We start from the raw sequence: 15814 nt of genomic DNA, 5'->3' as shown, positions 1-15814 counted from the left end.
CCCAATAACGACCAGAGAACCCTCAAAAAGCATTTAACTGCAGGGCACTCCCGCATCATGTGAAGGAATGTGCCTACCTGATTTAGCGAACGGTTAGCTCAGAGTATGAGTTTTACAGTAGTTGTTTAAGTATTACAGAGATTATGTATTTCGGGAGACCAGATAATCTGTTTACAAATTACGTAATTGGATGGTTCGACAGCTGGGTTTACCATGGGACTCCATAGGCCATCCTAGCTGACCTAAATTGGAGATAAAGAAAAAAAGAGTAACCTTGTAATATAAATGCTTCTTTCAGATCTTGGAATGTCTTCAAACTATTACTATCCATGATATCGGCAAGGGTACGGATACCTCATTTGGCCATTGGGGCGATATGAAAGGCCGTCCTTCTGATTGCAATGTGTTATTGTTAAATATAGAAGTCATGGCATGCCATTTTGTTTCCTAGTTGCATAGTTTTTCAATTTTGCGCCTAATAGAAATTGTGTGAGAAATTATAGGGCCAAAGCGCAAAGATTTTAAATGCAACCGCATGTTAAACTTTGGAGACCACGATTTAGAAAGGAGCTATTTTTTTTCTCAATCTCAATTTGTAAATCATGCCTCCCTTTCGCCATTCGGATGCATAGGCTATAGCCAGCCTCCCGTTGACAATCAACGCATCACCCACCACTTTACAACTTGAGTTTGAGGCAGCATAATTGTTTGAAACCTGAACATTTTACTTTAAATCCATTAATGAGGCATTTCTTACCTTGTTTCAAAGTAGCCTTTTGAAAATCCATCCATAGAAACGTGGAGGAAATTTTTTATAGAGACTTCCTCATGCCATTAAACAGCATTTCTCTCCTGTTTATATTAGTTTTCCAATCAACTTTAGTTCGTTGTCCAGAAGCCAAAGGCACAATCCTAGTCTTATTAGCAACCCATGCTAGTTGTTGCTATTAGATTCCCACTCTTTCTAAGTTTCTCACTCTTTCTAAGTTTCTAACGGAGATTTTCATCTGTCACATATGGAACCGCTTGCATTAGGTGCGCAGTTTAGAACTTTTTTCTGCGAATTGCATTTTGGCAAATGTTTACAAATTACGTTTTATTAGCTGCTTCAATACAGGAGTTACATGTTCAATAATGGGCGATAGCTTTTATTGTGGAGCAGCGGTCTAAGGCACTGCATCTCCGTGCAAGAGGCGTTACTACAGTCCCTGGTTCGATTCCAGGCTGTATCACATCCGGCTGTTATTGCGAGTTCCAAAGGGCAGCGCACAATTGGCCCAGCGTCGTCCGGGTTTGGCCTGGGTAGGCCGTCATTGTAAATAATACATTTTTCTTAACTGACTTGCCTAGTTAAATAATGGTCCCGTGTGGCTCAGTTGGTAGAGCATGGCGCTTGCAACGCCAGGGTTGTGGGTTCGATTCCCACGGGGGGCCAGTACAAAAAAGTATGAATGTATGTACTTGTAAGTCGCTCTGGATAAGAGCGTCTGCTAAATGACTTAAATGTAAATGTAAAGGTTATATAAAAAAAAAATTATTTTCTGTTGGTCACGTCATTTTACTGGTATGATTTTTTTTTTACCCTTTGTTGACCAGTTAACGAGGGTCAGTTAGTCGGCAGCAAAATTGACCGAAATGTGCATCCCTATCTCTTACCTTTCCATATACATTTTGAAAACGCACTGTGGATTTTATCCCAAGATCCGGAAGGGTGAGACATGGGAAGCACTGAGCTCACAAAATTAAACCGAGGCAATATATTCATTTTCACAATAGAAATTCTTCTGGTTAGAGCGACTGGGATGTTATTCCATCTACTGAGGTCTGATTGAATTTATTTGAGTAGGTTACAGTAATTTCTGTTAATGTTAATGCATTCAATATATTATTACAGTATTAGTATTGTCCTTGTACGAGTGGACAAGTTGTTTTTGCGGAGCGCATAACCTAGGCTACACATTTGAGAAAAGTTTTGGTTTATTTCATTCCATTTACTAGTTTTCAATTTATTTATTGTCTTTGTTTGGAGCGCTTCTGTCAATCTTGAGTAAGGACACACCTGATTACGCATAGAAGTAGGTCTAGGCTACCCGGCCTGTGTGCAAATGTAGGCCTATAAATGTGCTGATTTGGGGATCTGATACTATTTCTGAATGTCTTAACTCACAATCACTGTTAAGCTTCTCAGATAAAACATTTATTTGCCTCAAACAGCAAGTGAAAGTCTGTTTTTACATCCTTGAGAACGACAAGTTCCTAAACGTAGCTTATTTGAAAAATCTTTCCAACTTTCTCCGTTTCGATAACTACTCAGCATGAAAGGGGAAAAAATGTCATGCTCTGATCCGGTGGAAACGTAATAAAATAGGCCTACCTGATTACTTCTTATCCCTTGCGCAAATAGCCTACAACTCTGTCTGTCCGGAGATCACTGGCTGATGAAACTGAGGGTCCAAAATATTTTATACAATGTTGCAAGTTTGCTAGCACAGCCTTTGGGTTGGACCAAGTTAATAGTTGATACAATGTTTCAAGTTCCTTGTATATACAGTGGGGCAAAAAAGTATTTAGTCAGCCACCAATTGTGTAAGTTCTCCCACTTAAAAAGATGAGAGAGGCCTGTAATTTTCATCATAGGTACACTTCAACTATGACAGACAAAATGAGAAAAAAAATCCAGAAAATCACATTGTAGGATTTTTAATGAATTTATTTGCAAATTATGGTGGAAAATAAGTATTTGGTCAATAACAAAAGTTTATCTCAATACTTTGTTATATACCCTTTGTTGGCAATGACAGAGGTCAAATGTTTTCTGTAAGTCTTCACAGGGTAAACAGCAAAGCCATTTTTTTTCACAGCCCGTTTTGCTCATATTTACTAATGGTGCCAATATTAATTGTGCCAATATTGCAAATAAGGCATTTCTGTTTTTTGTTTTTAATACATTTTCCAAAATGTCTTAACCTGTTTTTTTAAATTTAATCCATTTTAGAATAAGGCTGAAACATAACAAAATGTGGGAAAAGGGAAGCGGTCGGAATATTTTTCCGAATGCACTATATATGGATAAATACACTTAAAAATGTTGGCCAATTGACTGGTCGAAAGAACAGATGACTCTCGGTCGACCAAAATAGTTTTTAGTCGGGGACAGCCCTAGATTCCATAAGTACATGTGGGGTTCTCTGTCAGGCTCTTGAGTGGGAGGGAGTAGGGTTAGATTTATTTTTAAACACGAGATGGAGCTGAATTTGTCTATGATCTTCAAAGCGTTTGGGAGAGATTGAGATACATTGTCTAGATAAAGTAAGATGTCGTCTGCGTATAATGAGATGACGTGATCTGTAGACTTTAAAGATATTGGTGTAATTTGCCTTGGCAAGGGGCTCCATAGACATGTGAAATAGTGCAGGTGAGATGGGATCACCTTTCCTGCTACTTATATTTATTCTGAACAGGATGGTTGAGGGATTAACCTTTTAGTATTTTAATCATATTAATGAATTTGGAGCTAAGTCCCATATGTTCTGAAACCGACCAAAGATGTGACCATTCTTGCCTATCAAAAGCTTGTTCTGTGTCCAGAGAGAGAACTGCTCAAAGAGCTTTGGTTTCTGATGAAGCATGTTAGATATGTAATAGATGACGGAGGTTATCTGAGGAGAATCGATTTTGAACAAACCCGCAATGGTCTGGATATCCCATTTTGGTTAAGTAAGTTTCGAGACGGGATGACAGAATTTTAGAAAAATCTTTTTGAGTAATAGTGGACCTAAATGGTTCCAAAATATTAAATGGACCTCAGGAGGAAATCCTTTCCAAACAGGTGATTTGCCTTTTTTCATGCTATCCAATGCCCTGTTGAGTTCATGTTGAGAGAAGAATTGTTCTTATCTTTTAAAAAGGACTCAATCTGGCTTGGTGTGGATTTACAATCAGAGGTGTTTAATTCTTTATAGAAACCGGAGAATCTTTGGTTGATTTAAATTGGGTTCTGATAGTAATTCACCTGATTTCAGATTCAATGGTTGCAATATCCGCTAATTGATCATTACTCCCTAGCTTGTTGGCCAGTAAACAAATGGGATGTGTACCATGGGAGTATTGGAGAGCCAATAATATACACCTACACTAGACTACTGTCAATAAAATTTGCAGTAAACATGTACAAGTTAAACTTCTAAACAGATATTTATATTATTGTGGAAGTGTTTATTCATATCCTTGATTTGCGTAACATGCGTTACGTAAGCTCCCACAGTGCTTATAAGCGGGAACAAATAATAAATGTTTCCTATGAAAAGAATAACCCACATTTGTATATGCTAAAAATGACAAAATAAATAAAGCAAACAAAATAAGTATAAAATTAACCAAATAAATTAGTGTAAATAAGTTTAATGCACACAACAGAATATTGTAGCCTAGGCTACATTTATTTAGAATAAGATGCATCTGTGAATACAGGCTTTGAAAGTTATACAAATAAAAAGTGCTGTTTAATCAGCTTCTTGATATACCACACCTGTCAGCTGGATGGATTATCTTTACAAAGGAGAAATGCTCACCAACAGTGATGTAAACACATTTTGAGAGAAATAAGCTTTTTTGTGCGTATGGAACATTTCTGGGATCTTTTTATTTCAGCTCATGAAACATGGGACCAAAACTTCACATGTTGCGTTTATATTTTTATTCAGTGTAGCTGGCAAACATTTAGTTGTGCATTTCATACTGTAAGTAGATAATCTGGCGCATGCTGCACAACAGTGAATGACTCACAAGGCTCCGGTCTCTCCTTTGTTTGCTTGTAACAAACAATATGTGATTGGGGACTACCGTAAGCTTCATAATAATGTGATAGGTGAAGTGAAGAACGCAATGTTCTTTACCTCCTAACTTATTACACAAGTTGACTGCAGGTATTTACATAAGTAGCTACAAATATTCAAATGTCTTAAACATAAAATAAATTGTTTAAACAGTATTGAAAAACCATCCTGTGGCTTTTTCCCAAATACCACGGTATACGGTATACCACCCAAGTCTACCAGTTTGTACAAATGGTTCTCTGTTCTATGTGCGTCGTTTTGGAGCGGATGGGTTTCTTGGAGCATTGCTATGTCAATATGGGTTCTTGCTAGAATATCAAGACAGCTGGAACATTTGATAGGACTATTAAGGCCTTTCTAATATCACTAGAGAATAGCTAGTCTTGCCATTGTGTTCCTAATGTTTGCTATATTATAATAATAATAATAAAACATTAAATAATTAACCAATTCAGACCTTTACAGTTGTTGTCAGAAAATGGAAACAAAAAGATGAGCGATATGCAAGTCTAATGAATAAACAGACAAAAATATGATAGCTGTAGAAGCAATAGCACTTAATCCATTATCTGCATTTATTATTAGCAATATGATTTGAATGACCTTTAAACATAAATGTGGCCTCCCTTAAAAAAAAAGAACAAAGAAAGAAGGTATGTGTGAAAAGAAGTATATCCTCGAGATTGTATGTAATAGTTCACCATTGCCTGTAGGGCACGTCCTCCCTGGAAGATACATTCAGTATCCTATATTGGACTGGCCATCTCTCCTTGTCAGTAGCAAAAAATCTATCTAAAACAATTTGTAGGGGAATAGCTACCAACTTATATTGCCATATTTAGTCAGCCCAAATGGATTCAATGCGCTGAAGCCACACAGGAAAGCTGTCCCAGTATGTATGACACCTCCATATATTGTTCATGAATTGGCTTTTTTTTTCTCCATCACTGTCTAAATGGCCTGGATCATAGGCAATATCATTTTAACTAGTTCAATGGTAAGTAATAATTGTAATATTGTTCCTTGTACCCTAACATGAGGGGGTGTCCTCATTGTCTTATACTGTGGGCAACATCAGGGCAGCGGTCCGCAATGTTAATCAGTGGCATGGGACCCAACTTCTGACCGAACAGTTCATAGAAATGACTGCTCATGAAGGTCAAAACTCTAGTATTTCTCATCCTATAGCTTGTTCTCCATCTTCTTCTTTAATGTTTTAAATGGTGAGCCAACATGTTTTGGGCACTTATCTCAAACTCGTTTCTCATGGCTCTCTTTTCACTCTTCAGCAGACAGTGATAAATATGTTTGGAACATTAAATCTCAGTAAATTCGCAGTATCGAATCACAATACATATAGAGTCGTGATGCATACAATCGCAATACATATTGAATCGGTATCTAAGTATCGTGATATCATATTGTGATGTCCCCATCAATTAACAACCCTAATATTCTGTTCATTATGTTATCAGCCGCATATGATACAAGTAACTGTCCAGTGTTTCCAGATCTCTTTCCACATTTTTTAAATTATTTATGTTTCAAAGCAGCTTTTCTGTGTTTGAATGGTGTGGGCCCAACCCAACAACAGAATGTTGTCGGCGTATACCGGTAATTACAAATATTAATGTGAGAAGACCGCTGATTAGCCAGCTAAGCCTCCTCAGGAGGATGACATGTTCTATGAGGAAATGGCAAGCATTTTTGAAGCGGCCTGTTTGAAGCGGCCTGTTTGTTTGAAGCGGCCTGTTTGCTTAGACCACGTACGAACGAGTATAGGAAAGAGTCAACTACATCATTTGGGTTTGAGTTAACAGAAAATGAACTTTTAAAAGGGAGATTTTCACTGGACACTTGTAAAAAATATATATATTTTTTTAGATGAGCTTCCGACGATAGACACGGATAGCGATGTGGATGTGGATGAGGCTGAAGATGATCAGGGAAAGAAGGAGGACGGTGTGGGGGAGATCTCTGACTGTGAGTCGGAGCCCTGCGCTCGGGAACCGAAAGAATCATCACCTAAACCTACAACTGTGAGTAAACTAGAGGTTTACTCACACTTTACCAATACTACAAAAAACAAGATAAAATACTGTATGTATAATCACATCTAGAAATACTAAACAAAAATTATAATCTTTATTGAAATAAATAAAAACTCAGACATTTCACATTGCTTAAGACAAATATACTATTGCTAAAATACTGGACACAAACAATACTTTACGATCTACAAAAATGTACAGATGCAAATTAACAGCTATGGCATTATAAGAGTTTCAGCCATGTTGAATGACACTAGGTGGTGCTATGCACCTTACAGTGCATTGTTTTGTTCCCTCTGCCTTTATATGACAGTGCTGTGTTTACGATTGTCTACCCCCAGTTTAATCTAACCTCCCTTCACTCAGTATGAGCGTAAAGGTAAATATATGCACGTGTATAGCAACATGTCAATAGCGTCATGGTGGTTTCCCATAACACCTGTCAGTCAGTATGTCCGCAGGGCCACATGGTTTGCCCATTAGGCTACACCTGATACAAATCTGGAATATGCCCTTCCCACTCATCTCATGACGCATGTCAACACAACACTATGTAATATACATTTAAGGAAACATGACTTCACATATATACATTTGAATGCAACATTACTATTTTATAGCACTATCTGAACATCAACAAGGTCTAGTTAGTTATATTTTTATGATATACCTTTTTAGATATTCTACCACTAGGTGGAGTATTCAAAAATAAACTGACAGAATAGGTCTGGCAGGCCAATACCAACACAGTACAATGCAGTGCACTTTCCTCTGTAGCTCAGTTGGTAGAGCATGGCGCTTACTATGCCAGGATAGTGGGTTCGATTTCCAGGACCATCTGTACGTAAAATGTATGCATGCACTACTAAGTTGCTTTGAATAACATTATGAACATCTGCTCTTTCCATGACATAGACTGACAAGGTTAAAGCTATGATCTCTTATTTATGTCACTGGTTAAATCCAGGATTTTTAAGCCTTGAGACAATTGAGATATGGATTGTGTATGTGTGCCATTCAGAGGTTGAATGGACAAGACAAAATATTTAAGAGCCTTTGAACGGGGTATGATATCAGGTGCCAGGCGCACCGGTTTAAGTGTGTCAAGAACCACAACGCTGCTGGGTTTTTCATGCTCCACAATTTCCCGTGTGTATCAAGACTGGTCCACCACCCTAAGGACTTCCAGCCAACTTGACTCATGTGGGAACTGTGGGAAGCATTGGAGCATCCCTGTGGAAAGCTTTCTTTCGACACCTTGTAGAGTCCCTGCCCTTACGAATTGAGGCTGTTCTGAGGGCAAAAGGGCGTGCGATTCAATATAAGGAACATGTTTCTAATGTTTTGTACACTCAGTGGTGTATATTATAAGTTCAGGTCATGTTCTAAATTGTTACAGTTCATAAGTTGACCCCAAGTGGTGTTGCTGAATGGAGCACTGTCTATGTGGGGAGAGAGTAGGGCACGTTCCAAAACGGCCAGCAGCCACTTAACCAATGTCCATGTATCAATAAACTCAAATCTATTTCAGGTAATATACACATGTTTAACCAAATTTTTATGGAAGGTAGAATTTTTTGGGCCTCTAAAGTTGTCTATATTTAATTGTGGCAAGGGGGCTATTTTGTGCTTCCTGACCTAGGTTATGTTATTTACATCATGAGATACAAACAGCCTATTAGATGACACATTATATTTTGCATTCAACATTGTTAATGTTTGACATAAGTCAATCTATTATATTTTATGGCGGAAATATGTTTATCTTTAGCCTACCTGCTCACATGTAGTGATTGAACAGAAGGGTGCCTTTATGTCATGTGTTGTACAGTGGAGGCTTGCATTATGTCAGTCTTCGGAAGTCATTCAGCGGTGTTTGTTAAAGGTTGGCCAGGCACCTTGAGAATGTACAAGGAGTGGTGTTCTGTTCACTCCGATGTTTTCCAAAGTTCTAGAATATTCTACTATGTGGCTTTGGGATTGTTCAACTAGCGGCCAACCTGTGGTCTGTACTGGTCCCCGCCCACCATGACATTTGATTGATCAATTAAATCATTGTTTGGTTAAAGCTTAGAAGGTAAGGATGGAAATAATAGACTCTGACCCTCTTGACGACTAGAGTTGTATTAAAACTTCTTCTTAATGGGGGGCGCTATTTTCACTTTGGGAAAAAATTGTGCCCAAATTAAACGGCCTCGTACTCTGTTCTAGATCATACAATATGCATATTATTATTACCTTTGGATAGAAAACACTCTGAAGTTTCTAAAACTGTTTGAATTATATCTGTGAGTAAAACAGAACTCATCTGGCAGCAAACTTCCAAACAGGAAGTGAAAATTCTGAAAATGGGGCTCTGTGTCAGGGCCTGCCTATTCAACTGGCTTATATTTATGGATCTGTATGCACTTCATACGCCTTCCACTAGATGTCAACAGGCAGTAGAATGTTGAATGGGGTGTCTAGCTTGATGTGAGACCGAATGAGAGCTTTTGGAGTGACAGGTCCGCTCTATTGGCAGTATTCAACTGCGCACCAGGGAACCTCACATTGTCTTCTGAAATGCGTTAGGTATACACGACGAAATGCTCCGGCTCGGATTTTATTGGATACATATGAGAAAAACATCAAAGTTGGATTTTCAACCGAGTTTGACCAGTTTATTCGACGTTTATTGGGACTTTTGGAATTTTTCGTTCCATGCGCTAAGAGTTCTTGGACATGTGCCCTCCACATGGCTAGCCAAAGTTGCTAATTCGACAGAAGAAATGGACATTCTAAAACAAAACAACGATTTATTCTGGAACTAGGACTCCTTGCACAACATTCTGATGGAAGATCATCAAAAGTAAGAGAATATTTATGATGTTATTTCGTATTTTTGTGGTTTATGTTGGCTCCAACAAGGCGGAGAATTGTTGGGCGCTGTCTCACAATATTGCATGCTGTACGTTGTACTAAAGTTATTTTTTTAAATCTAACACAGCGGTTGCATTAAGAACCAGTGTATCTTTCATTTGCTGTACAACATGTATTTTTTAGTAAAGTTTATGAGTTTTTTGGTTAGATTACGTGACTGTCCAAAATTTCTCCGGACAATTTGGTGCATTATGGCTACGTATTCACAATGTAAAACCACGATTTGTACCTCTAAATATGCACATTTTCGAACAAAACATAAATGTATTGTATAACATGATGTTATAAGACTGTCATCTGATGAAGTTGTTCAAAGGTTAGTGATTAATTTTATCTCTATTTGTGGGTTTTGTGAAAGCTATGTTGGCGGTGAATAAATGGCGTTGTGTGTTTGGCTATTGTGGTGAGCTAATATAAATATATATTGTGTTTTCGCTGTAAAACATTTTAAAAATCGGAAATTATGGCTGGATTCACAAGATGTTTATCTTTCATTTGCTGTATTGGACTTGTGATTTCATGAAATTATATTATATGATATCCCTGTCGCGCTAGGCTATGCTAGTCAGCTTTTTTGATGAGGATGATCCCGGATCCGGGATGGGTAGTCCAGAAAGGTTAAGGATTAAAGTGCCTTCAGGAAGTATTCACACCCCTTGACTTTTTCTACATTTTATTGTTACAGCCTGAATTTTAAATGAATTCATTTGAGATTTTGTGTCACTGGCCTATACACGATACCCCATAATGTCAAAGTGGAATGATGTTTTCACAAGTGTTTACAAATTAATAAAAAATGTTATGGAAAGCCTAAATAAATTCAGGAGTAAAAATGTGCTTAACAAGTCATAATAAGTTGCATGGACTCACTCTGTGTGCATTAATAGTGTTTAGCATAATTGTTGAATGACTACCTCATCATACAGCAGGTAGCCTAGTGGTTAGAGCGTTGGACTAGTAACCGAAAGGTTGCAAGGTCAAATCCCCGAGCAGACAAGGTAAACATCTGTCGTTCTGCCCCTGAACAAGGCAGTTAACCCACTGTTCCTAGGCCGTCATTGAAAATAAGAATTTGTTCTTCACTGACTTGCCTAGTCAAATAAAGGTAAAAAATAAAAAATCTCTGTATCCCCCACAAAATAATCTGTAAAGTCAAGCAGTAAATTTCAAACGCAGTTTCAACCACAAAGACCAGGGAGGTCTTCCAATGCCTCTCAAAGAAGGGCACCTATGTAACGGCATTCCTCCTCCTCTTCATACGAAGAGGAGGAGTAGTGATTGGACCAAAGTGCAGCGGGGTGTGAATTCATAATGATTTATTAAACAAAACGACGAAACACGAAATAACACTTAGAAATACAAAATAACAAAACGAACTAAACAGACCTAAACTACGAACTTACATGAAACGAAGAACACACGAACAGGAACAGACAAACCGAAACAGTCCCGTGTGGTAACATCTACTGACACGGAAGACAATCACCCACAAACAAACAGTGAGAACAACCTACCTTAATATGACTCTCAATCAGAGGAAACGTCAAACACCTGCCTCTAATTGAGAGCCATACCAGGCAACCCCAAAACCAACATAGAAACAGAAAACATAGACTGCCCACCCAAAACTCACGCCCTGACCAATAAACACATACCAAACAACAGAAAACAGGTCAGGAACGTGACAACCTATTAGAAAATAAGTTTACATTTTTGGGGGGGCAGGCATTGAATACACTTTTGATGGTGTATCAATACACCCAGTCACTACAAAAATACAGGCGTCCTTCTGAACTCAGTTGCCGGAGAGGAAGGAAACCACTCAGGGATTTCACTATGAGGCCAATGGTGACTTTAAATCTGTTACAGAGTGTAATGGCTGTGATGGGAGAACTGAGGATGGATCAACAACATTGTAGTTACTCCACAATTCTAACCTAATTGAGTGAAAGAAGGAAGCCTGTACAGAATACAAATATTCCAAAACATGCATTCTGTTTGCAATAAGGCACTAAAGTAAAACTGCAAAAAATATGGCAAAGAAATGAACTGTATGTCCAGAATACAAAGTGATATGTTTGGGCAAATCCAACAACACATTACTGAGTACCACTCTCCATATTTTAAAGCATAGTGGTGGCTGCATGATGTTATCGGTATGCTTGTAATCGTAAAGGACAGGGGAGTTTTTATTTTTATTTTTTAAATCTAATGGAATAGAGCTAAGCAAAATCCTAGAGGAAAACCTGATTCCGTCTGCTTTCCATCAGATGCTGGGAGATGAATTCACCTTTCAGCAGGACAATAACATAAATTATGCTGAGCGATTTAGTGCTTTTTGAGGTCTGTTCGATTTCAATAATTTGTTTTACTTAAAATGCATTATCAAATAAAATAAAATGGTATTAGTCACATGCGCCGAATGCAACAGTGAACACCTTACAGTGGAATGCTTACTTACAAGCCCCTAACCAACAGTGCAGTTTAAAAAAATACGGATAAGAATAAGCGATAAAAGTAAGAAGTAATTAAAGAGCAGCAGTAAAAAATAACAACATTTACAGGGGGGTGCCTGTACAGAGTCAGTGTGCGGGGGCACCGGTGAGTTGAGGTAGTATGTACATGTAGGTGGAGTTAATTAAAGTGACTGCATAGATTACAACTGAGAGTGGCAGTGGTGTGGAGAGGGGGGGGATTGCAAATAGTCTGAGTAGCTATTTGACTAGATGTTCAGGAGTCTTAAGGCTTGGGGGTAGAAGCTGTTTAGAAGCCTCATGGACCTGACTTGGCGCTCCGGTACCACTTGCCGTGCGGTAGCAGAGAGAACAGTCTATGACTAGGGTGGCTGGTGTCTGACAATTTTTAGGGCCTTCCTCTGACACCGCCTGGTATAGAGGTCTTGGATGGCAGGAAGCTTGGGTGATGTACTGGGCCGTTCGCACTACCCTCTGTAGTGCCTTGCGGTCGGAGGCCGAGCAGTTGCCATACCAGGCAGTGATGCAACCAGTCAGGATGCTCTTGATGGTGCAGTTGTCGAACCTTTTTGAAGATCTGAGGACCCATGCCAAATATTTTCAGTATCCTGAGGGGGAATAGGTTTTGTCGTGCCCACTTATTATGTGTGTTGAATGATGTAACACAGAGTAAAACAGTAAGTCACATGATGGTAGTAACTGCCCATTACTGCTCATCACTTATTAACCATTTATTCACAGTACTTTAAGAAATATTTGGTTTGTTTGACTTAATTTTATTCCAAGTCATCTCATTTCTATAGAGCTGCTACCTATGCTGTCTGACCAAATCACATTTTTTTTCAAGTTCTTCAAATAAACTTTTGACTGCTGAATACCAACTATCAATCACTTAGATCATGTATGTTCAGGCTCTCAAAGCAACTGCTTTCTATCCCTGTAGGTTGCACGTTCTCTCTTCTCTCAGTCACCAAGTCTGCTCCGCACAGACCGAGTGCATTGGATTATGGTCATTGTAGTTAATTACCACGTTTTCTACACTAAACTAACAAAAATGGCGGTTAATCGCTCAGCACTACCAAATCTGCACTGGAGTTTCTTACCAAGAAGACAGTGAATGTTCCTGAGTGTCAGACTTAGTTTTGACTTAAATCTGCTTGAAAATCTATGGCTTGGAAATGGTTGTTTAGCAATGATTAACTACCAATTTGACAGAGCATGCATTGACTCTAATTTTGATGTATTTAATTTTCAATACATTTGCAAAAATGTCAGACATGTTTTCACTTTGTCATTATGGGGTACTGTGTTAAAATGGATGATTTAATATATTTTTTAAATCCATTCTGAATTCAGGCTGTGAGACAACATTTGGAATATGTCAAGGGGTGTGAATACTTTTTGAAGTCACTAAGGCACTTACTGTAATGAAGATACTGAAATATGTATGGCCAACGAGAAGCTACATATTAGCCTTAGTTCTGTTGCCAGAGACAATGTTAAAAGGAATACTGTTGCTTGAGATTGTTTGCTGTATGCACACTGGGTTGGAGTTGCATTGTATGTATGTGTTGTCTTGACAAGTTAGAATGTGCCTCTGAAGGAGTTCTCTGTTAGTTGTAATGCAGTCGAGGCTATGTTCTTGAGGAAGCCTCACGCATGTAGTCAGATAATCATCACCCCCACAGACCGTGCAGCCATTTCCCTCTTTCACAGCTGCTATCAGCATTCTGGGAGTTAAAGGTTACCTATCTAACCTCCCTGAACTGGATGCTTGTGGTCTGAGGCCTCACAGAAACCAAGAGATTATCTCATAAAGCTGAATCCACCTAACATGTGAAACATTAAAAGTTGAATGTTTTTCTTAAGATCGGGTGTCGATGTCAATGGGAGATTTGCTTGAAGGTTTGAGTTATCGAGTTATAGCACAGGTTATTCTCAGGTTTGTCCTAAATTCAGTATAGCTTTTTCTATTCTTTGAAGCCCTGGTTTAATTTGGATTTACTTATATTTTACATTTATGCTTATTACTCAGGCTTTTACACAGATTTGTTAGTGTGAATAAATCAAATATAATCTACGTTTATTTGTCACGTGCGCGGGAATACAACAGGTGTGGGTAGTAGACCTTACAGTGAAATGCTTACTTACAGGCTCTAACCAATAGTGCAAAACAGGTATTAGGTGAACAATAGGTAAGTAAAGAAATAAAACAACAGTAAAAAGACAGGCTATATACAGTAGCGAGGCTATAAAAGTAGCGAGGCTACATACAGACACCGGTTAGTCAGGCTGATTGAGGTAGTATGTAGATGTGGTTAAAGTGACTATGCATATATGATGAACAGAGAATAGCAGCAGCGTAAAAAGAGGGGTTGGAGGGGGCCACACAATGCAAATAGTCCAGGTAGCCATTTGATTACCTGTTCAGGAGTCTTATGGCTTGGGGCTGAAAACTGTTGAGAAGCCTTTTTGTCCTAGACTTGGCACTCCGGTACCGCTTGCCATGCGGTAGTAGAGAGAACAGTCTATGACTGGGGTGGCTGGGGTCTTTGACAATTTTTAGGGCCTTCCTCTGACACCGCCTTGTGTAGAGGTCCTGGATGGCAGGCAGCTTAGCCCCAGTGATGTACTGGGCCGTACGCACTACCCTCTGTAGTGCCTTGCGGTCAGAGGCCGAGCAATTGCCGTACCAGGCAGTGATGCAACCAGTCAGGATGCTCTCGATGTTGCACCTGTAGAACCTTTTGAAGATCTCAGGACCCATGCCAAATCTTTTTTAGTTTCCTGAGGGGGAATAGGCTTTGTCGTGCCCTCTTCACGATTGTCTTGGTGTGTTTGGACCATTGTAGTTTGTTGTTGATGTGGACACCAAGGAACTTGAAGCTCTCAACCTGCTCCACTACAGCCCCGTCGATGAGAATGGGGGCGTGCTCGGTCCTCCTTTTCCTGTAGTCCACAAGCTTCTCCTTAGTCTTGGTTACGTTGAGGGATAGGTTGTTATTATGGCAACACCCGGCCAGGTCTCTGACCTCCTCCCTATAGGCTGTCTCGTCGTTGTCGGTGATCAGGCCCACCACTGTTGTGTCATCTGCAAACTTAATGATGGTGTTGGAGTCATGCCTGGCCATGCAGTCGTGGGTGAACAGGGAGTACAGGAGGGGACCTACCACGCACCCCTGGGGAGCTCCAGTGTTGAGGATCAGTGTGGCAGATGTGTTGCTACCTACCCTCACCACCTGGGGGCGGCCCGTCAGGAAGTCCAGGATCCAGTTGCAGAGGGAGGTGTTTAGTCCCAGGACCCTTAGCTTAGTGATGAGCTTTTGAGGGTACTATGGTGTTGAACGCTGAGCTGTAGTCAATGAATAGCATTCTCACATACGTGTTCCTTTTGTCCAGGTGGGAAAGGGCAGTGTGGAGTGCAATAGAGATTGCATCATCTGTGGATCTGTTTGGGCGGTATGCAAATTGGAGTGGGTCTAGGGTTTCTGGGATAATGGTGTTGATGTGAGCCATTGCCAACCTTTCAAAGCAC

The 15814-nt window shown here is 39.4% G+C and overlaps 1 protein-coding gene across 1 annotated transcript in view; it reads left to right on the top strand.

The window, feature by feature from the left end:
• Positions 1–15814, top strand: part of spidr (scaffold protein involved in DNA repair) — a 73804-nt gene that overhangs the window by 3948 nt on the left and 54042 nt on the right. The window contains exon 5 of the mRNA XM_038963963.1: positions 6720–6874. Within this exon, the coding sequence (XP_038819891.1) occupies positions 6720–6874 (155 nt within the window). The remainder of the gene's footprint in view (positions 1–6719; positions 6875–15814) is intronic.

This window comes from Salvelinus namaycush, chromosome 25, assembly GCF_016432855.1.
Source record: "Salvelinus namaycush isolate Seneca chromosome 25, SaNama_1.0, whole genome shotgun sequence".
NCBI classification, from domain to species: Eukaryota; Metazoa; Chordata; class Actinopteri; order Salmoniformes; family Salmonidae; genus Salvelinus; species Salvelinus namaycush.
Note: the sequence above shows the minus strand (reverse complement) of the source record. Positions and strands in the feature narration are given on the sequence as shown.